This window comes from Lampetra planeri, chromosome 59 (genome assembly GCF_965212315.1).
Source record: "Lampetra planeri chromosome 59, kcLamPlan1.2.h2, whole genome shotgun sequence".
Lineage (NCBI taxonomy): Eukaryota > Metazoa > Chordata > Hyperoartia > Petromyzontiformes > Petromyzontidae > Lampetra > Lampetra planeri.
In genome coordinates this window covers 4,975,522-4,999,770 of record NC_136165.1, presented here as the reverse complement: position 1 = coordinate 4,999,770, position 24,249 = coordinate 4,975,522, and the positions used below count along the sequence as shown (strand labels likewise).

Below are 24,249 nucleotides of genomic sequence, written 5' to 3'. Positions count from 1 at the left end.
CTCCTTGTGATAGCATTCTTGGGGAGGCACAAAAGGAATGCAGATAAGGGTTAGAAGCAAGGCAAAGACAGTGAGAGAGAGTCCATTTCCCACTCTAAATACAGTGCAAGAACTGTAAAGAGCGGACGCGAGATTGTAACCACTTGCAGATTACAATAATGCATCGGTATCCATAATAGGCGAAAGCCTACGTGTTAAAATGCACAGGTATCCACAAGAGCAAGCTAAACACGTCCCAAGTGTGGTGTTGCTACAGACGATGGCAAGCCACCGCCTCGCTTATCAAATGAGAAGTGGGGGCCCCGAGCCACCAACGTGGAGACTCCAAGTGGCTCGGTGGAAGAGCGAGCAGCTCGCAACTGGAGGGTTAAGAGTTCGAACACTGGCTGTGGGTCAGTTGACTCAGCCCATCATCCTTCCGGAGAGGGGGGGGGGGGGCGATAAACAGAGTTGTAATTTGAGGACGAAAATAAAACCGTGGTTGTTCTGTGGGTCAACTCACCGCCGCCACCATCTGAACGTTGAATTAACAACATTGGCTGAGGGCCGTAAGCACACGATGCGGTAGAAGGCAAGGTGTAACGAGACGCAGGTCATCCTAAATAGCTTATGCTTACGAAACATGTACATAAAAGTAAGCACACTAGCACGGTTAGCTACGTACGGTACAGAAGTTCAACAAAAACAAAGTTATTTCCACACACGGTCTTATGGGTTCACACAAGACCCACGCAGCCTCTAATGGGCTGCTACAGTCCGCACGATAGAAAAATAATGGACGCGGTCAAATCGCGACAACTTTCTGGTTTCATTATCGATGGGGAATCGGTGTGAGTAGGTCTCATCAAGTGATCATTGTGGCAATGTGCACGAATCGCACAAAGAATGGCAGCACATCACATTAAATCTTCAGAGATAGAAAGGACATTAAATTAAGTACAGTAATACCTCGGTATACGACCGCTTTGGAATACGTCGAATTTGGTATATGTCGTGTTTTGACGAGAAAAAAACATCTTGGGATACGACGCGCTTGCTAGAACTTGTATGGGTCGGGAAGAGTCACCGCGTACCCGCGTAGACCCCGTTCACGACTGAAACAAAGCGCCGCTCTTCAGTCTGCCTGTACAGTAGATCTCGTTCAGTGCACAACCCTCCTCTCAGCAAGGTAAAGTGATGTTAAATTTTATTTTTTATTTCAATTTATTTTAATTTATGCATTTATTTTAATTAATGTATGCATTTTAGTAATAAGTAGTATCTACATTATTTTATATAACCCCATTAATGTATTATGTCATATAAAATATCATTTCTTATACTCTAGGAACGGATTATTTTCTTTCCCTTTATTTTTTATGGGAAAAATTTGTTTGGTAAACGTCATTTTCAGTACAAGTCCTACCTTCTGGAACGAATTAACGACGTATAGCGAGGTACCACTGTATATCTACGATTGGTAGTGGAGCAATGGTAGTGATTAAACTGCACTGAGCTATGAACCTGGCAGCCAGAGTTCGATTCCCAGCCGCAGCTAACAGCAGTGGCCAAGTGATAACTCAACCAGCATGGGGAAATATGGTAAAAACAATTACGCGCAAAATAAACTGAATTATTTTTTATTTTATCAGTTAGGGCCCACCAAGCTATATTGCTCTTTTTCAGAAACGACCCAGCAAAGAAAGATAGCTCAAAGAAGTGGCTTGTGGAAATTGAACGCAGCCATATACTCTAAACGCACATTTCTAAATGTGGGAGGGAGAAACCGTATGACCCGGAGAAAAATCCACGCGAACACCAGAACTCCAAATATACAGCAGCAGGCGTCAGGATCAAACCCAACCTCCTGTATACCGAGCGAGGTAGTTAACATCTCCTAGCCACCGTCGTGGTGCCCCAAACCCACGGCACACTCAAACTTGTGTTTTGCTTTGTGGTTCAATATTCAATTGCTCCGGCGCAATCACCATGGCACTTGCACCAGGCTAGGTGCACACCGAGGCAATCGTTGTGCAAAGAGCACGCTCCGCTCAAACGTCAGCAATAAACGAGGTTCAAAACACGACAATGTAGTATCACAAGCCGACTGAGCAGTTCCTGCAGTTGGAGAATTATACAACCAGTTCATAAAACGATTAAATAAACACACAACTTGCATGGGGTGGGGGGCGGCTTAGGCAGCTGTCGACATTGCCCTGGTGCCAGTTTTATTTGCTTGCCTGCCCTCGCTACTGGTCTAAGGGGAAATGTATAACTGCATTAAAATGGTTACATATATGGGGACCTTTGTGTCCATATAAATATTTAAAAAATATGTTAAGATGGTCTGTATATTTGGAGTTTGCATCTTCTTCCCGTGGTCAAGTAGATTTTCTCTAGGTCCTACAGTTTCCCCCCCTAACTAAATCAACACCACACATTAAGAGTATTTGGCTGCTATACATGTTCACATAAGCCACTTGGTTGAGTTATCATTTGTGATGGCCAGATTGCTTCTGAAGAGCCACACGGCTCTCAGCGGGCGTGACCTGGCAAAATAAAAAAAGTTTTTTTACTTTCTCAGAAGTGTGGCCAGGGCTGCCCTGAGGGAGGCCAAGGAGGAAGTTTACCTTAGGCCTCAAAGCGGACAAATGCAAAATCTCTCCACAGCTAGTCGGTCAGCCACCTACTTGCTGTGCCTGCCTCTACGATAGAACTTTTTCTGCCAAAACTGCTGGAGAAGTGGAACCGAGAGAACGACGCAACGAGTCCCATGACATCGCGACAGGTTCAGCTCAGCGCGAGCCTGAAAGTCGGCTCGAATTACCAACCAGGGTTTGGTTACACATCAACTTATTTATATTGTTACTTAAGTTCTCCACAACGACAGCCATTAATATTAGTATTGTGTTCGGGTTAGTTTAGCATGACCTGGTGACTTTTGCGCACAGGCACTCTGGGCCCAGCCCAGCACCAGCAGCCAGCGCTCCCCCACTGGCTGTGGACACACGGCACAAGTCCGTGGGGGTGGCGGTGACGGATGGATGGCGTGGTGCAGGATAGGTGGAGCCCACATGCAACGCTCGCAATGTAAACGTACAAGCCAGCGTGTGTGCGGGAGAGCAAGGGTCTGCCACACACCTTGGGAAGGGGGTTTCCGGTGCTCACACTGTGGGCGGCATAACCCTGTGGTGCCAATCTTTCCACATCGCCACGACGCAAATGCCGCACGTTGCAGCGCGAAAAACGTACATGCGGTTCGCAAAAAAAATTGCATTAAAAGGGGAACGAAAAAAGGCCCGTGGACATACGTAGGGGTGGTTGAATGTTCGGGGAAAAAGTGTTTGAAAAGGATGAGCAGGTAAAATAGAGTAACTTTTGTGCAGACGTTATAAATAATCCCCAATTGTGTATTCGTAGATGAAGTCTAAAAAAAAATTAGAAGAGTCCAGGGAATCCATACAAATTAGTACACAATGCACTTGACAGACCAGCACCGTTTGCAAATTAAAAAATATATTTTTAAATAACACCTGGACAAATCATTTGCAAAGAAAAATGTACTGCGAAGAAGCAGCTCAAAGCGCAGGACAACAAACTCTTCAGAGGGTGGATTAAAACCTTGCGCACAGGGCCCACAAAGAAATCCGCACAGGTTCATCAAGGTCTCTCATTTTCATGATAGTCCATGGGAGTTGTTCCATCGCACATCAATTGTTACCTTAGACGTAGGTGTAAGTGTCAGTGACCAAAATTAAAATAAAATAAGCAAAAAGCCAGAAAGGAAATGGATATCACCGCCCATAGAAAACAACCAAAGAAAGAGCAGACAGAATCGCAGATGAAGCTGGAGTTTTTATTCGAAGAACATTGCAGGATGGAAAGTGCAACGCAAGACAGGAGGAGGGGAAAGGGGACAATGATGGCAAAAGAGTGGCAAGTTTACTGGTTCCAACAAGGGTCAAATGTGTGCACGATAGCGACATGGTTTTGAAAAATCCTCAAAATCGACCGCCAAACTCTGCAAAAAGGTGCCAACAATCCGGAGCAACCACCAGCGGCACCACTCCCATTTACCGAGTATTCGCCATTGTGCAGGATTCACCGATTTTGCGTCGGGTTCGGCAGGGGCCGATGACACGTGCGTGTGCAATGGAAAAATGAGAGACTGGCAGGAAGACATGAGGAAGGAAGGCCAGAGGTGGGGGGAGGAGGGCAGGAAGGGGCCCGAATCCAGCGAAAGCAGCAACATCCAGGATCCCCCAATGGAGAGAGACCATCTTGAAGATTTAGCTACAACGCGACAAACACAAGACACGGAACGCAGACACAGAAGGCATCGTTCAAAGCGGATACGCACAAGCAACAACGGTCGTAATAATGCAAAGAACAGTGGTGTAAAAGTCAAATATAAATAGCGCACAAGCCCAGAGCAAGTGGTGAAAATTGCACATTCATACAGTGGAGTGAACATCTCCTTTAAAAAAAACCCATTTCATTTCCAACAAAGCAGTATTCATTTGTTGACTCAAGAAGGCATCAATTAGAGTTAACCCCAAATCCCCACCCCCGTAAGGATCTGATCCCATAATCTTAACGATATCAACCTGCAACAGCACGAGCAAACGAACGCTGCAATTGTACACACATTTCAAGTTGCTACTATGGCTACTCAGAATTGCGCAAGCTGATCAATTCGTTTGCTACAAAGCGCATTCCGTTAAAAAAACGCTGTTAGAAGCAAAAAACCACACCACATCTGTTAAAAGAGCGCGGGCATGCACACTACACGGTTAATAAAATCAACAGCAAGTAGAAAAAGAGTCGCCGCCATCCGTAATTGATTGAATGCCCCAGAGGGTTTGTTCGGGTCACCAGTGCTCACAATGACCTGATTTAATGTGCTTGATAGGCACCAGCGGGGGGGGGGGGGGAATCTCATCAAAGCACCGTCGATATATCTATCTTTAAATGGCAATAAAAAAGAAATGGAGCGCAGATGAAGAATTATTGAGTTTTAAAGGATCTGTGCTAGGCATGTGCCTGCTGCAACCACAAGGCCATAAATTAAGCGGAAAAGCAATTAAACTGTGAAAAGTTGCCAATCTTTGTAGTAATAAGCAAAGCAAAACATTTAATAAAAACCCCACTCCACCAATGCAGTTTGCAATGAATATTAACGACACCATAAAGCAGCTGGTGACAGACATCGAAAATGATGGCTTCTTGTCGCACCGCATTTTAATTAAATTATGGGCATAGACGGTTTGGATTATAAATTTGCCTTCTTATGAATGTGAGGACGTGTATTTGCAAGTGGTGCCTCTACCAAAAATTATAAGGTTAGAGGTTTAAGAGGAGCATATTAAAAAGGAAAACATAATTTGACGTTTGGGTAAAATAATTTTTCATCGTAAATAAAAAAAATCCGTGACCAACAACAAGGGGACTCCCATTTCTGAACGGACTTTTTTCTCCGTGTAAGCAGAATTTTAACTAAACTACTGATCTACCGCTTGCAGATTGGCCTTGACGTGACGATTCTGCGGGGCTCTAGCTGTCGTGAAGATAGCGACGCGCGGAAACTCAAGCGACGAGACAAAAGTGTGCCAGATTTAAACAAAACTGGAAGGGAGGAAGCCAGGTTAGCAGGCAGTAGCAGCACAACAAAGAAGGGCAGAGCAGGAAAGGAGTATTTACATCGAGGTCATATCATTGAGGGCAAGATCCAGCTCCTCACTCACAGACTTGTATTTCAGTTTCTGAGCATAGACCTCGTCTACGGGGGAGATCAGACGCACAAAGCAGGGCATGGAAGGAACAACATAACAAGAGATGCAGAAAAATAAATTAAACCTATAGGAAAAACAGCAGATAATCAATAAGGGAGAAACAGCATGAGGGGATAAGTGAGGGGATAAGCGAGGGAAGCTCCCCCGCTCCCCTGAAATCAAACACAAGGTTGGTGTAGATCTGTGTTCTTCATTGCAAGGCCCGCGGGACACTGGCGGTCCCTGGTGGACTATAGTGCGGCCCCCCGACAACACACACGGAGTGAAAACACCCCCCCCCCTCTCCCATCATCACCATCGTGCTGCTGTCAAACCCCCAATTGTTTCCAATGTGTGGCGGCCCTCACACGGATGTCTTATCGGCAAAAGTGCCCTCCTCCCTCTGAAAATTAGCGAAGAACACTGGAGTAGACACACACACGCGAATGCTCGTGCCGAAGTTGTAGTACAATTTAAATTCGTAATGCGGAAATATCTGGGTTTGAGATTTACCCACAATAAAGTTTAGTGTGAGAGGGAGTCGTGAAAGCAACCAATGAGAGGAAGCGTAAGAGAAGTACGGGGTGTAAATGTTAACTCACCAATGTTCGAAGCTGAAAATGTAATTACTTTTGCGCAAAAAGCTAGCGCATGTGTTCTTAAAAGGTGACAAATCTTCACCCGCAGCCCAAATTGTTTTTCTTCCTAAAAGTATATTGATAAATCCCAGTCCAAAGAGTGCTGATGTGGCACAACTTTTTTGGCCAGCAATGGACAAATATTTTGCCACTACTGAAAGGAACCACTGTTCCCCCCAGAAAAGCATTCTAAATTGACCTATTGCTAAAATTGTTGTAGCAACTAGACAAGCTTGCGATGAGGATTGCCAAACACTTGGCATTAGAGCGTTGTTAAAAAACTGGGCGTGCAAAACAGTGGCCGGGATTGTGTTAGGGACACGGGGCCATTGTAACAAGGGGGGGCGGGGGTTGGGTGCGTAAACCCAACCCCAAGGACCTTCAACAAATGCATCACCCACTTCAAGCCAGTGCTTCCTGCCAGAAAAAATGCGGCTCTTGTCAACGGTATTCTCACACGGCAGACTTGGTAGTGGGCTGCTCGCGAGAGCGAGTCACCAAGCCTGAATTTCACCTTCATTATCACGGGCTGCAAAAACTTTGTTATACAGAAGGGTCACAACACTTTCAACAACTTCAAAGTTTGTTAAAATTGTTGCAAGGTTTGGTTTCCTCCCCAATTATGTTCGAACGTGCTATCGGCATAACATTAGGAGATTAAGAACTTTGTAATTAGGAAGCTCAGACTTCAGAACTATTTTTTATATCTATACAAATTTGGACTTTATTCACCATTTGGTGGTGCGCCTCACGTCGGCAGCGTGTTACACAGCAATCAAAACTACCAGCTGGGAGGACAAGTCAAAGTAAGTGAGAACTAAACGTAACGCGATTGTTTCTGTGCGGTTATTAGTCACTAAAAATGTTGACTACCAACCAAAATCTAGATTCAAAGTCAGGATCTCAACGGTGCTGGCTCCGTGCGTGACACAGAAATCGGCCCTCTACTCCACCTTGGCTACCTAACCCGGATGTAAAATAGTAATCATTTAATAATATTATTCTTAGAATATTTTTGAGTATTTGGCTGACATAAATTCCCATGTGATGATCAGCTACTTCATTGGGCAATCACTTATGGCCAGGTCACCTGAAAAAGTTGCTAAATAGCTGAGTGGGCCTTGCCTCCCCCTGCTGTGTTTGTTTCACACCCGATGACGGTTGCTTGTGTTGTGATCGAAACGTCGTGATCCATTATATTTTTTTCTACCTATGTGACTTTACCGAAAGAACAAAAGAATATAAAATTACAAAGTTTTTTTTCCCCAATAATTCATTACAATTAGATCCCCCCCAATGGTGTCCGATCAGTGTTGTACACCTTGGTTCAAAATTACTGTATTTAAATATTGTTTTACAACACGGTGTGACTAATTCTTAGGACGCACACAACGTAAAGATTATTTGTAAGGCAAAGTTTGGGTGTCATGCTGAAATTTATGTTGGGGGTGAAAAAGATAACGTAGGTTTTTTTTGAGCTGCCTCCATAGAACAATCCCTATGCTTGATCCTTGCTACTGCACCACAAGAGCAAGGCATGCACACACAGGCATGACCCCCCCACCACGTACGGTCGCTAAGTGGGTGCAGGTTTACGAAAGGTTGCTGCTGGGAGCCGAGGCCACGTTGACAAAAACATTTTCCATGAGCTCTCTGATGAGCGAGCATCAAGCCACTGGGCACCTGTTTTCCCTTGCGCTTTAGATCACCACCATACATGCTAAGTGCCACGCTGATGAAAACAACACCTCGCGCACAACCTTCAACTTCTTAGATGAAATGTTAGCGTTAACCCCTCCCGCATGGTCAACTGGAATAGTGCAATAATCCTCACTTAAAAAACGACTCTGCCTTGAACATTAGCACCAGCTTAAAACTGAAATAAGAGGTTTGCAAACATCTTTCTCAATGGTTCTTTCGAACTATAATTAATCATACATATCCAAAATGGTAACATCAGCTGTTCACAGGGTGCCTCATTTCTCTCCTGCTACTATTTTCAATCTTTGTCAAGTCACTTTAGTTTCACTCAAAAATGATCAGGGATTTTCCAGACCGAGCCAATGTTGAAAATTCCAACTTCCATTGTCGGGGGTGGTTATATCCATGAGACAACCACTTTACTTCGCCCACAAAGTGGTATTCATTTTATCGAAGCCAGAAGGGTGGACGGGCCGAGTTGACTCCCAACTCACATTCTTCCGACTGCGAGCCGAGCACCCCCCCCCCGTCCTCTCCCGCTCACCCCATCTAGACCGAATTAGCTTCACTCAACACTTAAGAGTTTTTTTTATTGGCTGCTGTTATTTTGGCAACTCAGTAACCCATCTGAGTGCAATTGTCTGCTGTGGACAAGAACTGTGGCGGGTGATACCTGAAGGGATCCTGATCTCACCAAATCTGCGCAAGGCAGGAGGGAGGGTAAGCTGCTGGATGTGGCATGAGTACGAGCCAATGTTGGCTTCAATGTACTAATAAACCGAGCAGGCATCGACTTCCTTCTGCTTATAATTCCCACCTTAGATTACAACGAAGCTGTCCTCGAAGATCCACTCGCATGTACCCATTTGCGGAAATCCTTTGTACCCTGATAATTTTTTCCCATGTCAGTCTCAGTGATATAAATTACAAAAAAATCACAAGGGTACCATTTTTTTACTTTTGTTAGTGTTTTGGTTAAAACTATAAAAACTGTAAAAACTTTAAAACTCGTTGTTCTAGAGGACATGTATAGCTTTAATTTGATAACAAAATTGTGGGTGTGGGGCCTGTGTGACTAGAGGAAATGGATAAAATGCCTCGTGGGAACTGAAATTATTATGTTTCCAACTACGGAATAAAGTACAAAGCAGTGTTGCTACAACTCTCCTCAAATATCACAGCCCCTTGGGGATGTTCAATCACCCAGTGAAACTTACACGCTGTATCTCACACATGTGCCCTCCTCAGCTCATCTTGCTATGCATTCCCGGTTGTTCGCACTATGCCATGCGGCCAACACAAGTGCGCGGGTCCCAGTGCCTCGCGTACTATTCCACTAAAACGCATTTCAGAAACCGGAACCACACTATTCTCCGAGGTCTTCTCGTCCAACAGACTGCACACACATTACTGCTTGACTTTCACCCCTGTGTGAGGACATCGACCTTGCACAAACTCGCAACCAAGGAGAGGAGACTTTGGCAAACGATCAAACTAAGTGGCAATGGGTAAGCGTGAAGAGACACGGTGCTATATTTAAGCAGAGGCCACTTGTTGCACACGGTGGCAAAACTGATGAGACAAGTCCCCTCAGGACGCATCAGCTGCGGGCAAAGTTACACGCAAGCAGGGGCGCCGCTGTGGAACAATAAAAACGGACTGCGACGTAAATCACTGATCTTGCTGATCTTAGCCAACCAAATGAAGTGGGGGCGTGGTTACATCATGACTCGATCTCTGGATCGATTGGAAATGAGTCGACAGCGATTAACCCGGTATTTTTTCATGTTTGTTTATTATAGATCAACTGAGCGGAATTCGATGCAATTAAGCTCGATTAACGATCCAAAATACCATAAATGGGCAAAGACACGTGCCTTCGGCCAAGGCCACACCTACTTTCTTCCATGTATGAGCAAATCTCAAATCGGCGATTTCGTCGGGTGTACAATTTTATCGTATTACAGAGACACAAACCAATTTCAATTTTGGCTGCTTGGTTAACACTTGAAAGAACTCTTCTCCTGGTATCCTGCGACAAAACCCGTTGTATGTGAGGAATGGAACTCTTACCTTCCAGGTCGTCAATGCTCTTCTCCAGCTTGGCTACCGAACGCTCGGCAAACTCGGCACGGGTCTCAGCCTAGATGTGGTCGACAAGGGAGACATGAACGTGTGTGCCAGGTGAAACACATAAATAGCTGGGCCAAATCCAAGCGACTTTAACGCTTCACCCCATACAACCTTTGTCTGCCCACCCCCCCCCTCTAAGACTACAACAGTTCCAAAACGTTAAACAATGTATGGAAATGTTATATTTATAATCACACGTTTATAAAATGAATTGGCCAAATAAACTCATGCAAGACCCTTCCCAAAAAGTATCCTAAAACTTAAGAGCTTCCGACAAACCATAGTTACAGTACTGCCCACTACGTTAACAAACCGGCATTGATACGAGAACAATAAAGTTACATTTCATTTTCATACTCAATATACACGGATCAAAATGTATAACCGAGTAACAGGGCATTCGGGTTTCCCCCCCCCCCCCCCCCAAGTGCCTTTCATAATGTACAGATTCAATATGTACCTTGAACCCAAATAAACACGCAGGGTATTCTTCAAATATAGTTCTGTGTAAATGTTTTAGATAGTCACCATGCCTACTGAATGAAAGAAAGCAGCCGATATGTACCTTGCAAACGTTCAGTTTAGCAACAGAAAGTCAACTATACATAGCCAACATACGATATTCGGGAGTTCGGTACAAAGTTTGACAGCACAGACCAATCGTCGTATAACTTTGGTGCAACAACTTTACAAACCTCCTTCAGCTTGTCAGTAAGAATTTTAATTTCTTCTTCATATTTGTCCTCCTTTTGCGAGTACTGTTAAGGAAATAAGATCCACAGAAGAAGAATTAATTTGAACCGCAAGGCAAGCCCACCTGCAAAATTACATTTTCATTCAACTCATTCACATGTGGATAGAATCGTACAAGTACAGTCAGATGAGGAAAGGACAGAATGAGAAAGGACAGCGAGAGAAAATGTAATATTGGCATATCTAAAACAATAAAAATATGTTTTTTATATTATTGGACCACCTATTTATATTCCAAATGTCTTATTGGACAAGTATTGACTAGTGGTAAAAAATAATTGTCTTTCTGGAACTCCCAGTCCGCAGATCCTCATGGGAATCCGGCAACAGCCCCAGGTGACACCACAGAACCACTCCGGGAGTCAATTTAATAGGCTGCTCCCTTACCCAACTCTACAGTGCTCTGCAAAGGCCTTTTGACCACCAGTCAGTCATTCACTACATTCTGCAATGTACGACAGAGAGCTGGGCGATTCAGGTAGCCAATTGGTAACTGGGCAGGAACTATTAATTGAAACCTACGTGTTGTCTTCGGTAGACACCTATAAAATGCAAAAAACATTCTTCAATAACACTGTTCTAAAAGAAAAGCACACATTTTACTATCAAGGGCCATTACGTGAAATGTAGCCTATTACATGCTTTTCCTTTTAGGGTAGCGTTAATGAAAATTGTGTTCAAGATAAGGTCATTATCCTGAGAGACGCCCGTCTAGAAAAAGTCAAACACCTATTACCGGGACTCGGCGGCATAGGGATGCCTTCACCCAGCAGCAGATTAATAATGGGGCTGCAAATGTCAATTACTTTGCATTTAATGCGCGCCTCTGCCAATTCCTAAAATCGAACAAACCTCAAAAAGGCCACCACCTTCTCTCGGGCCTTGGCCCACCGCTTAAGGTACCGCTCGGCAGGGTTCAACGGAATTCTGTCCGCGAGAAGCCGATCCCCCACCCTACCTTGTCTGACTGCGCCTCAAGAGACTTGAGGTTGTTGGTGACAACTTTGAGCTCCTCCTCCAGCTCGGAGCACTTGCTGCTCGCGGCGATATCGATGAGGAGGAGCAGGAGGAGCAGCGAGCAGGAGGAGCAGCGGTTTGTCGCAGTTGCAACAGAGGATGACAAATGCGGAAATGAGAAAGAAAAATGTAAAAAAGGAAATTGGCAAGAGAGGGGGGGCAGGGCGGGGCAGGCCAGGGCAGCATGTACTCTGGCTAAGAAGGGAAAGGGAAGCACGGCAGGTGATCGTCTTAGGAACCGTTAATAAACGTGACAAGTCAGCATCTCCTTTCTAAAGAGCCAACCCTCGTGAACTCAAATGGTGATAATTCAACAGTTAAAGACACTTGTGCTCGTGGCAATTTAATGCTAATTTGGATGCGTTGGGTGGAAGTGTCCAAAACTACACAAATTTGGCTAGATCATTATGTCGCGGCCCAACCTAAAATTAAATTGTGGAGCAACGCTCATCTCCACTGGCAGCTCTTTCAGTGATAGAAATTCCACGTGTGGCAGTGACCAGTCTATCCACACGATGACCACTGTTCATGACGTGCCTGCGCTGTTGCCCGTTTCATTTACCAAGCCGTAAAAGGGCAGCGAGCGAGCTGACCAACCCCTGATCAGGATTGAAGTTGCAACCTTGCGATTGCAAGCGGAGTACTCTTGACAATAGCACCACACAGATTAAGTGAGAGCGAAGCTCTTATTATATACAAAAAATATTATCCAAATATTTTAATCGTCTGGACTAAGCGATTGCCACCGTGCAACCGTTTCAGCAGCAAAACAGGAGAGAGTTTTAGATTGAGGCAAAGCAAACCTGCCAACTGAAAACGTAGCTGCAACAAGGCGAGTGCAAGGTTGTATTTTTTTTCCCCACAAGAATCGGAAAGTTTTCTTGTCCGTCTTAAAATTTCGAAGAGGCCAAGTGTTCCTGCTGAGGGAGTCAAATAAACTCAGAGAGGGTTTCCTGCTCAAGGGAGTTGGAGGGAGGTGCTGCTCTCCTGAACTAGCGGTGTAAATTCCACCTTCCCGTGATGGGGAGGAGTCAATCCAGAGGGAGGGGAGGAACAGAAAGCTGAGGAATTGGCAATGAAATGTAGTAATCCCTATGGGTGCTTTAGTCTGGAACTGTGATGCTTAGGAATTAGAAGTGAACTCTAAAGGTGCCCACCTCCCCCCACAGTCTGGGCGAGAGCTTTGAGAATGAGCACAAAACCATAAAATCCTGAGGATGTGTTTGGCTCTGGAATATTATTTTCCTTGACCAAACATCAAGGAAGAATAATAGTATTACTGTATAACATTCACACAATGTACTTCTGACTCAACATCTTCTAACAATACGAATTAGTCCAAGGGTCAAGACAATGTAATTACTTGTCGGAACCACCACCCGAGATGGCCAAGCCTGACATATAACACTCTTTAAAATGCCACTAAAAGGTGAATAACCCTGCTTGCACAATCCATATTAATTAGCCAAATTGAAAATAAAACCAGTAATCCAAACATGTCACACCTAGCGGTACCAAATTCTACTATGGCACATGGACTACACGCACGACCAATATCAGAAGACTGAGATATATCACTTGAAGAACCGAGAAAGCTCGGTCAAAATAGGTACAGTTGGCAGCTGTGCAAATACACCCCGAACGGTCCAGAAAAATAAACACCGCAGCACAGGGCAGAAGACACAGAAAGGCTCCCCCGTAAGGTGCCAGAGGACAACATGGACACACAAAGCTGCAGGAGTAGCGAGGGGGAAAAACATGGCAGGAGGAATTGCGATGAGAAACGAGGGCCTTCATTCAACGCTCACGGTTCCACTTGCACGTTCGAATCGTGCCACCACAGGGCAGGAGTCGGCAAGGCACGGGTGGTTTACCCCACGAATTTAACCGAGCCAAGAATCGAGTGGGCACTTTGCTGGCCTCTAGCTAGGGATCCAAAACACGTCAGGGTGTGTGGCTCCCGACGTGAGTCGGCGCTAGTCCAACGCAGAGGTCACCGCGTCATCTTCGTGTATATTAACATTGCGCGCATTACGAGTTACGTCAGCAGCATGGCTCGGCTTGTGACAGTGGGGAAAAAAACCGTGCCGTCTGACCCAACACGGCTCCGTTGTGCCAGTGGAAAATAGAAATTAAGATAGGTTTAATCATTGCACTTGTATTTAAGTGATGATACCTCCTCCTCAGAAGCCATGAGGCCCTTCAAGTGCTGATCCTGAATTCTTAGCTGCTCCTCCAGCTGCCTGACTTGGCTGTTAGTATCACAGTGAGGGGTCGGGGGCAGCAATCAAAATCGGCATGCAACAAATAACAAACTCCGTTAGTTTTGGGGTAAAAACACACGCGTGTGAATTAAAACCAACAAAACTGCAAACCAAAGGAATACATTTTAAACTGATTAGTAGAAAATAACGATGAGCTTTAAACGGTGTTCACTGCAAACAGAAAATGAATTTAAACTCTTCGACTTGTATTAACAGTTAGACATTGCAAAAGAGACCAGCAACACCCCTTATATGCTCACATTGGCACTGGGCAGCAGAAATCTTGAATAACAGTCCTGAGCCAGGTCTTGGAAATTCAATAGGTCTGTCACTGGGATGGGACACTGATGGAACCAACCAAGTTGTGGGTGATCATTTTACACACCCAGGAGAGATGAGTAAAGTTGACCCTGAGCAGGATTTTATCTCATTAAATAATGAAATGGCAATATTTCTGATAACACCGAATGAGCAATATATATAGGCCAAAACAACTTGCAGGTTTGATATATTTTAAATATTTTAATAGTTTCTAAATTAGTTTCTTAATTTTAAAGTAAATCAATTGATTAAAATGAAAAGCAAAACTAGTTTAATTGGGAAACTTAGACCTAGACTTAAACGAAATCCTGACGTTTGAATTTCAACAATTTCACTCAACCAAATGAAAATAATTCTATGCTGTAACCGATTAGTCTTGAAAACATGCAAGGGTTTTAATTTGCTTTTATTTACTATGAGACAAAAAATAATGACGTGGGTGCAATCTCCACATGGAGCAAACATTTGGCCACTCGCGCAGAAACAAAAATGGAGCAAATCGAGTGTCACAAATGATGACTCACGCGTCGGCAACTTCGGCACGTTCCTCTGTCCGCTCGAGGTCTCCCTCAAGAATGACGAGTTTACGTGCCACCTGGAGGACGGAGGGGACAGGGAGGGAGAAGAGGCACCGGCAGGCATGACAAGGGGAGACAGGCGAGGGGCGAAGAAAATTTTTGCTAAACCTCTTCACCACGTTTGATGGGAAAACCAACAAGGAAAGTGATAGTATTTCCACAAGCCCCGCTTCTCTTAAGCAGTAGGTGCAATAACTGAGCCTTTTTGAAATGTAAATGTCCCAATAAAACGTATGTGTAGCAGAGATACTTTACATCCATTAGCTTTACTTGTAGTGTCCATCTCAAACTAGATTTGAAGCTTTTGTGACTGCAGGAACACTCTTTGGTTATTTCGGTAAAGTCACGTAGAAAATTAAATAATAATAGAATACGACGTTTCGATTGCAACACAAGCAACCATCATCAGGTAAGAATGAGTGATAAAACACAGACACGGAAACAACATAGGCAGACACACATGCAGAGAGACACAGAGTCACACCTATGTTGTTTCCGTGTCTGTTTTATCACTCGTTCTTACCTGATGATGGTTTGCTTATGGAGCAATCGAAACGTCGTATTCTATTATTATTTGAGTAGTGTCCATCTACTTTCCGAAACAATGAGTCCCAAATGTATTAATTTAAGCAAGGAATGTTTTCCATCTTAACGATGTTGCAGACAAATTTAACAAGGAATGAACAGCCACTCAATATTAAAGTTAATTGTAAACCCAGCAACTGCTTAAGTGGACTTTTTTTCCCTCATCCACATGCCCCAAATGCAGTACCACAATGCCAACACTAACATCAGGACACAACCTAACATTGTGATGCTCTTACAAAGTGTGCCATCAGTAAATCAGTTATTTACCAAGCCAATGTGGACATTTTTTTGTATTTAATATCTCGGTCTTGTCAACATCTGCATGGCATCACTAGCAGCTGCAATGTGGATAATGCAAATCGTTTGCATCAGTCCTCATGTTTTAATTTGTCCTTGCACGATGAAAACTTGGAACTGCTTGTGTCATCCGTGATCTCAGGCAGGTCGAAAGTGGACAGGGAAGTAGTAAGTGGCTAAAGAAGACCTCACCTCCTCATACTTGCGGTCGGACTCCTCGGCGATGTGCTTGGCTTCCTTCAGTTGGATCTCCTGCAGTTCCATTTTCTCCTCATCCTTGGAAGCCCTGTTCTCTATCACCTTCATGCCTCTGTGGGACAGGACACACATCCGACCGTGTCCGTCTAGTTCCTTGCCGAGCTGCATTGGCTACTGACTGCCGAACGAAAACATCATATGGTCGTACTAATGACACAAAGTGGAAACCACAAATTAATCACAATACCTCGGCTGATCTCATCAAGAAGCATAAACCATCAGGCGGACTACGGTCATCCTCGCAGCAGCAGCAGCAGCTTTTGGCTAGCCATCGAACAAAGATGGTCAACACACACGCTTTCACTTCTGTGACCATCTGGAATGCTCTTCCTTTCGATATTAGGAAGCCATTGGGAGTTATGCACTTTAAAATCATCGAGATTGAAAACCAATTTCTTTAGAACAGCTTTTTGGGTTTAGTTTGTTGTCTACCCCCTGGAACCTCCAATCAGCACGGTGGGCTATGTACAGTGAGAAAGTTCAACATACATACAAACACCACGTCACCAGCACCGGTGCGTTTTGGGTGTTGGTTAAATCTGGAGGTGTCCCATTTTAAAACGACCCGTGGATAGACTCCATACAAATATGTATTGCACTGAAACTAAACTATATATATAAAAGGGAAATTTGTGAATATGTGTGTCTGTTCGAAATGTTTAGCATTCTTCCCAACATGCAACGAACTTTAAATTTGGCATGTGGGTAGCTTCCAGACTGTACACAATGCAAAAAGTATAAAAATAGACTTTTGTATTTGGGGGGGGGGGGGGGGGGGCGCAATAATGGATATATTTTTCACGGTGAGTGGTGACGTCACATCTGTGATGTCACCCACATGCAGCAGTGTCACGCAGTGCGCCTGCTGACGTCACGCATCCCCCCCCCCCACCCTCCGCGTAGGCCGTGTATTAATCCAAGACAAGAATCCAAGTCTCAGGCGAAGCCGGGTAGTAAAGCTAGTGACTAATACATCAGACAGTTAATTAATGGCAGACAACATGACAAGGAACGCATCTCTATTTCGGCAATTATTAATGAGAGCTCAAGTTCCATCATCTATGCAAGAGTTTGCATTGTAATGTGAATACTCAGAGGAAGCAAAGGAGGTTAAGAATACAGTCTCCTTCATTTATCTGTACTTTAAAAAAAATAATCCCCGAGGATGATGGGTTGTGAGAAATACACATTTTTATGCAAAGACATACATGAAGGTGACGTATGTTCTGCTTATCTATTTAGTTATTTATATTCTCGAAAATTACAATTAAATGAATGATTAGCTGTATTGATGTCGCGTTACTTTTTAACCCCCACCCATGGAGGGGAATTGATTTGTTTCAACTCGTCAAAACTAAGAATAAAACAAGAATGTATACTTACACACATTTATAAAGTGGTCTAGTGTGCTGCACACATGATTTAAGTTGTATAGGGAAAGAAAACCACCTCGTGATATGAACACCACATGTAGGTCAACGATAGAGAGTCAGTGTCTGTTCAAGTGAGTGTTAGGCAGTGCCCATTTCTGATGAGGGACAGTGGTGAAAATTGCATATTCCTTTGGAAGAGGCCAGTCTCCCTACAGGATCAGGATCACAACTACAAATAACCCACAAATTGGTGTCACACACATCAAATCTAAACCAGAGAAATGATAAACCCGAGTCTTTCCCCGAACGAAAGTTGAACTCTCCAACTTTACGATCACGGGTTAAGCGCCAACTCCCGGCATCATCCGGCCAGATGGCGGAAAATGTAAATTCGACGAGAAACTACAACAACGCAGGCAATCGCACAACGCCTCACCACACACACTAGGCCCCCCCCCACCCCCACAGTCCGTAGCCAACCGTGCTAAAGCGGAGGTGCACGACTGCCCCGACGTTCCTTAACGTATCTCACCTCTCGCTCTCATCAGCCGCCTTCTCGGCCTCCTCGAGCTTCTGGAGAGCGGTGGAGAGACGCTCCTGGGCCCTGTCCAACTCCTCCTCCACCAGCTGGATGCGCCTGTTCAGCGATGCCACATCAGCCTCGGCCTGCAAGGAGGAACAGTGCCACAAAGGGAGGGGACAATTATTATAACGAGAAACGTTTCAAATGCTTTGTGCCACACACAGAGCAAAGTCAAACTTTCAGCAAATTAACCTCGTTACAATAAAAAAAGCATTGAATGATGTAACAGTTAAGTAAACGCAAGAAAACTTGGGTCACAGCAAACCCAGCTGCTGGGCGTGGCTGTGGTGAGGCTGTGGTGAGCGAGTCATCTTCACTCTAATATTGTTTACAAACCTTACTCTACTGAATCAAATATGTTACCTTGCTGTTCAAATAACTTTTCTGAATGCCAGGAGACTTTTGAAACAGGCATTTGTGAAATGAGGGTCCAATTCAGGGGAGTGGGGGGGGTATATCAGTTTTGTAACAAAAACCCGTTGTTTCCACGAAGACCAAATTTAACCCTTTTCAAGTTTGTGATTTTATGTTGGAGTGCTCCACAATTCATATTATACGCAGACAAATATTTTCAACTGCATATTTAAGATGTAATTTAAAACAAATATTAGGAACTGGAGGTCTGGAGGTGGAAGAGTACTGTTCAATAGGTTTTAAAGAGGTATTGTACAGGACTGTGAAAAAACTGGGACTGCCTGGCATATGCCATTTCTAAGCCTGCACTGATTTAAACGCCTTTAACATCTTTAGCAGTGTAATTTTTATTTTCTCATTCAAGTTTTAAAACATGCCCCCAAAAAAAAACATTATAGGCAGGACATGCCATGTCCGTCCACGTTATTTTGGGTACAAACTATATTCTGTTAGGTTACTGAAGCTTCTGCACCTGCAAGTTAAATCAGTGCCCAGGGACAGGTCATCAAGGTTGGGATTAAGGTCACAACTCCCCATAGCAGGGGTCGGGAACCTGCAGCTCGAGCCGTATTTGGCTCCTTAAGGACCGCTTCGTGATGTTATTGATTAAGGACCGGGTCCAATATACACGATCATTTCAGTTCTTAAAATGTTTTACCGAATACGAATGAAATGTCTCTTCTTGTTAGTTTGGTTGTCGACCTCTGCCCCATACCAATCAATGAGTCAGATCATGCAGATAAACAATGAATGGTTGCCCCGTTTTTATCCGAGATAAGGCTGCGAGGTAAGCAGATGACTGGTTTATAACCAATCACACCGACATTCCAGACAGAAGAGTTAAATAATAAAAGTAACGCTCATTCAAAACAAGCACAAATACAACACGGTTCTCACATGACAAAGTTGAACTCAAGTGACTCTCTCCCTGCTCGAACAAGTAATGGGATGGAACTCACTGCTTAAATGATGGTTTTGAGTCATTGTTGGAAATTACACATTCCCATGGTAAGGGTCAGTATTTCGATAGGATGTTCACCATTTACGCACAAAAATTAAGTTATTTGCATCAACACCAGAGCGATGGATTTAGCCGACAGGAACCTCCCCTTGCATTCCCCACGTTTAAAATGCGCAAGTGTTTACACGCCGGTTGCGTCAAAGTGTAAACCGATGACATTATCGGAATCCTAGTGGAAACGGCAAGTCATCACATGTTACAGGAAGTGGCAAGGTGCACTACTGCAGCTGAGTGCACACTCGTTTCGCAAGCCACAGGCAATAAAACTCACGTGTTGGGGCATTGAACTAGCATGTTGTGGTGATGTTTTGTAGACTACAAGTGTTATTTAAAATCCAGACACTTGGTTTAAGGAATTAATTTTTTTTTATTACGAGCTGATGCACAGCCATAACATTTTGTTCACCAATTTCCATCGTGTTATACTAAACGTATTACAAACAAACATCAGTGCTAACTTACGATTAGGACAGCAACTGGCAGCAACATCATTGTACAAAAAGTCTTATTTACTACTCCCTCTAATTGACATTAATCCGTTACAAAATGCTACAATATTGCCTATTACATTGCCTATATTTGAATAGTGTAGGGGGTGGCGATTCAGTTGTTCGAGCACTGTACTCTGAACCTAACAACCTTGGTCAGATTCCTGGCCAGCCAACAATGGCGTATGTTTATCAAGACTGGTGCCTGGACGTCCTCTTCACAAACACTTTAGTATGGTGAAACCACACCCTTCATCGACCACAGGATTGATTCAGCGCCGTAAATTCGAATTCCAAAGTGTTGCTTCAAAAATAACCTGTCAAATAGTTTAAAACACAAATCCATTCGACAGTATACACTTGCGCTGCCTGTTTTCTTCTCACATGAAACCCAATTATTCCCTGCAGATCACACGCCAGATGATGTAATGGCAAAATCAGCTTTGCTTTTGAGATGACAAATGAAAAACCAGATAGGCAGGCACCGTCGAGCGCCACGATTAACAAAGAACCACGGAAACTTAATGGATACCAAGGGAACCGGATTACATTTTGGGGAGCGGACGGCCAATCGCTGCCAAGACCAACAGATGTGCCGTTTCCGCTCTGCAAAGAAGAGTTCCAGCGATTGTTTCAGCACCGTCTGCACGGACCATCAAGGGACACTCCCACCTCGCAGCAAAAACTGCAACGAACCGACCCCGCCGCCCGCCCCTCCCTAGCCACCGAGCACCATATATGGCCATGAAATGCTCCGTGCTCGACACAGGAGCCGCGTCAACTGGAATCCGGCCCGAACTTCGGGCACGCCCGCTCACAAAGAGCTTGTGTGGCATGGGGCCTGCTCAGCCCACGGAACACTGCACAGCGCGTGAACCTCTCCCAGGCAAGGGGCCCTTCCCCACTCGTTGCACAGTACAACCAGACCATTTGGCCTCAAGCACAATCCTTTACGAAAAGTTTGAGTTTTTTTTCTCCCCGATGATTTAAAGGCTAATCTATAACAGGCCTTACGAATGAAATCGGTTAAGAAGCTGTGCCGACTTTTTCAACGGGTCATTCCTTCTGAAACAAAAAACTGACAGTTCACCAGCATTGCTTGAAGCAAACCTAACTGCTGATGAGGCAATGAATGTCAAAACCCAGTCCAGAGTTTGTATTTAATCAATGCTGCCAATAGCATGCACTTGCAAGCAGGCGATGTGGTTAATGGGTTGTGTAAATAAAACACTTTCTTGTGTGGAGACACAAACATGGGAAACAGGCGTTATTTATTTTGTTTCTGGTAGGCTATAGCAAGCAAACAAAAAAAGCAATGCTTGTTTCCCCCACTGTACTTTGCCCAACATTGACAGATTTTGTTAAAGCCAGACCGTGCAACTGTAAGCAACTACCCAGACTATATAACTATATAGCTTTTTTAAGAAGCGACCTGGCCACACATGATGGCTCAATGAAGTGGCTTATCATGTGGAAATTTAAAGCAACCAAATACTCTAAATGCATGTTAATTCTAATTTGACGAAAAAAAAACCAGAGGACACTAAGAAAAATCCACGCGACCATGGGGGAAAAATGCAAACCCCAAATATACAGGCATCAGGGTTGAGATCGAACCCAAAACCTCCTATATACCATGCAAGGTAGTCAACATCTCACTACCATGGTGACTGGTGAAGCTTTCATTCCTTGTTGGGTTGAGAATGGCTGGAATGCTGTCAAGTTTAATTTTAACAACAAAAAATCATCCATTTCCTATTAACATACATCTGTTGTGCATTTGGCACTAATATAAAGCTTGCGGTAAAGCGTTTGGGAATCATGCACAGGACACACAACAACTGCGGTGACCCTTGACACAGTGGAGGGTCTGAGGAGAGGATAAATTTGCGTTGGAAAAAAGCAATGGAGTGGTATCCATAAGTCCGCAAACAATGGGAACACCTAAAGCCAGCCTGGGATATTGTAAGAGTAGGAGACCTTGGAGGTCAGATGTTAGCCACACATAAAGCATTGGTTTTTGTAGCAGCAGGAAGGAAATTATGGCGACACATGGGGTTGGGGTTTTTAACAGCACTGGCAGAGATGTCCTTGTGAAGTTCGTCTTGACCGGGGAGCGGTATTTTGTGACCGTTACCAAGTGTGCAGAACTGCTCGACAGGCGCACGTGCGTGTATGACACGGAAGAATGGTTCACATTTGCGTTAACATGTGGTGCAGACGCTATATATTTTATTCCAATGTGGAGATCTCTAGTGAGCCATTTCCGTTGCACATGCCTTAAGCATGAGCACGAGGCATCCCCCACTCAGCAGCCTCACATCCTGCCCAGTAACACACCCACGCGCATGTAGACACCCGCACTGCAAACTTCCTCAATGAAATTGTATGAGAGCCTTCACATTAGCTGTGGTTAGGTTCCCACACTCGCTGTAAATCTAACACTACAATTTTGTCTTGGGAAAAAACTAAACAAATTGGTGCTTTGTCTATACAATGTGCAGTATAGCTGGACAATCCTCACTTAATTAGCCTTGAATCTTGATTCCTTAGACTCAAATACTACTTCTAAACGGATCATAATGGGAGATGCCCATGTAATACTCGTCGATACCATACCGGTTTGAATTATCACAGACCCCGGCTTCAACCAAAATCGCCATAAAAAATTACCAATTCCTAGTGTGCGGAATTGTACCAATTCACCCTCGGGCAAAATGGTAAGGCCCGTGAGGCTTGCACAACCTAGGTTAAAAGGCCAACCAGAGTTTGGACCAGCCAGTGCCAATGCACCACCAAAATGCCTGTAGTAGATCAGCCTAGGCCACTGATGGCAACTAAGTGTGTGGTCTAGCATATATGCAGGGCAGATATGCGTGTGTATGGAGTCTTGGTTAGGTGGACATAAGAGTAATGGATAATATACAATCTGGATACATGGAATCAGCCAGAATTGAGAGTCTGGCAAGCTAGAAATAATAATGAATAACCAAACATAGTAAAAGCTTAACAAAGCTAGAATTGCAATAGAATACAATCCTACTCAATGTCTTAGATCTTACACTGTAGAATCTCTATTAAATAAATAAAAACATTAAAATTAATGTAGATTGTTTTTTACACTAAAATCACTCAATCCTTGGATGAATTATCCGAGGTGGAATGTGGTAAGAATAAAACACTTGAGATTTACAATTTGAAAAGGTCTTTATAAAACTGAGCTTAATATTGTTAAAACACGATGCTTGCAGGAATTACCCACGTTTAGCAAACACCATACCCCCCCCCCAAACATGCAGCCTTGCATGTCAAAAATGTGAAAGCGAGAATTCCAGCGAACGGGACAAGTTTGCCAGAACTACACCAAACTGCAACCATGAGATTAAGAATTACTTGTGCTATGGCCGCACCCATTTTATGAGAACCTAGCCCCCTCCCTCCGCTCCCAAGTACTTTGTACAGACTGCCATATGCCAATCCTCAAACACACACCAGTTTTGGTGTCAAAAGAGTTATAACATCACATTGTGCCTATTCATGAATTTCCCTTTAGAAACAGAATGGAACGCGACACACGATCTAAACGGCCTTTGCTTAATCCGAACCATCTCATAAGCCAAGGTTTATATTACATTTTAATTAACTTACAGTCACCTGTGTTACTGTACACGATGTTACCCGAGCACATTTCAGTAACATTTTCAAGCACATGCTGACCTTCCAGGACTAAAAAGCACACCATTTGACATCGGTAATAACGATTTATGACTACTCATTAATTTATGAAACCAATTCTGCCCCAAGGTAAGATGGATTTGATATAGTCCATGTACGAAACATACCAAAGAATCTGGTTACACAGCCATTTAAAATAAAGTATTCCCATCTTCGTAAATTACAAAAAGCGTTTTGGAGTCCATGACCGTAAACTACAATGGAGAAAATTAAACAAAGCCAGAGTGTGTTTAGCGTTGACGTGATGCAGTTAAAACATTCCCCATCTTGTAAGGCTGCAATATAATGCGAGGCAAAGTAAACATCTGATCGCCAAGGAATGATGAGGGGGAGCTCA

The 24,249-nt window shown here is 44.0% G+C and overlaps 1 protein-coding gene across 6 annotated transcripts in view; it reads right to left on the bottom strand.

The window, feature by feature from the left end:
* LOC144736231 (uncharacterized) overlaps positions 1 to 24,249 on the bottom strand; it is a 49,807-nt gene that overhangs the window by 5,675 nt on the left and 19,883 nt on the right. For 2 of the 6 annotated variants that reach the window (XM_078618850.1, XM_078618852.1), the window contains 8 exons: positions 18,204 to 18,337; positions 16,233 to 16,350; positions 15,102 to 15,172; positions 14,169 to 14,244; positions 10,918 to 10,980; positions 10,163 to 10,232; positions 5,680 to 5,758; positions 3,815 to 4,272 (listed from right to left, as the gene is read on the bottom strand). In XM_078618850.1, coding sequence (XP_078474976.1) covers positions 4,269 to 4,272; positions 5,680 to 5,758; positions 10,163 to 10,232; positions 10,918 to 10,980; positions 14,169 to 14,244; positions 15,102 to 15,172; positions 16,233 to 16,350; positions 18,204 to 18,337 — 615 coding nt within the window. In that variant the 3' untranslated portion in view covers positions 3,815 to 4,268. Of the gene's footprint in view, positions 1 to 3,814; positions 4,273 to 5,679; positions 5,759 to 10,162; positions 10,233 to 10,917; positions 10,981 to 11,933; positions 12,010 to 14,168; positions 14,245 to 15,101; positions 15,173 to 16,232; positions 16,351 to 18,203; positions 18,338 to 24,249 lie in introns of those variants that run through there. The other 4 variants (XM_078618848.1, XM_078618854.1, XM_078618851.1 and 1 more) reach the window with 2 other exon arrangements.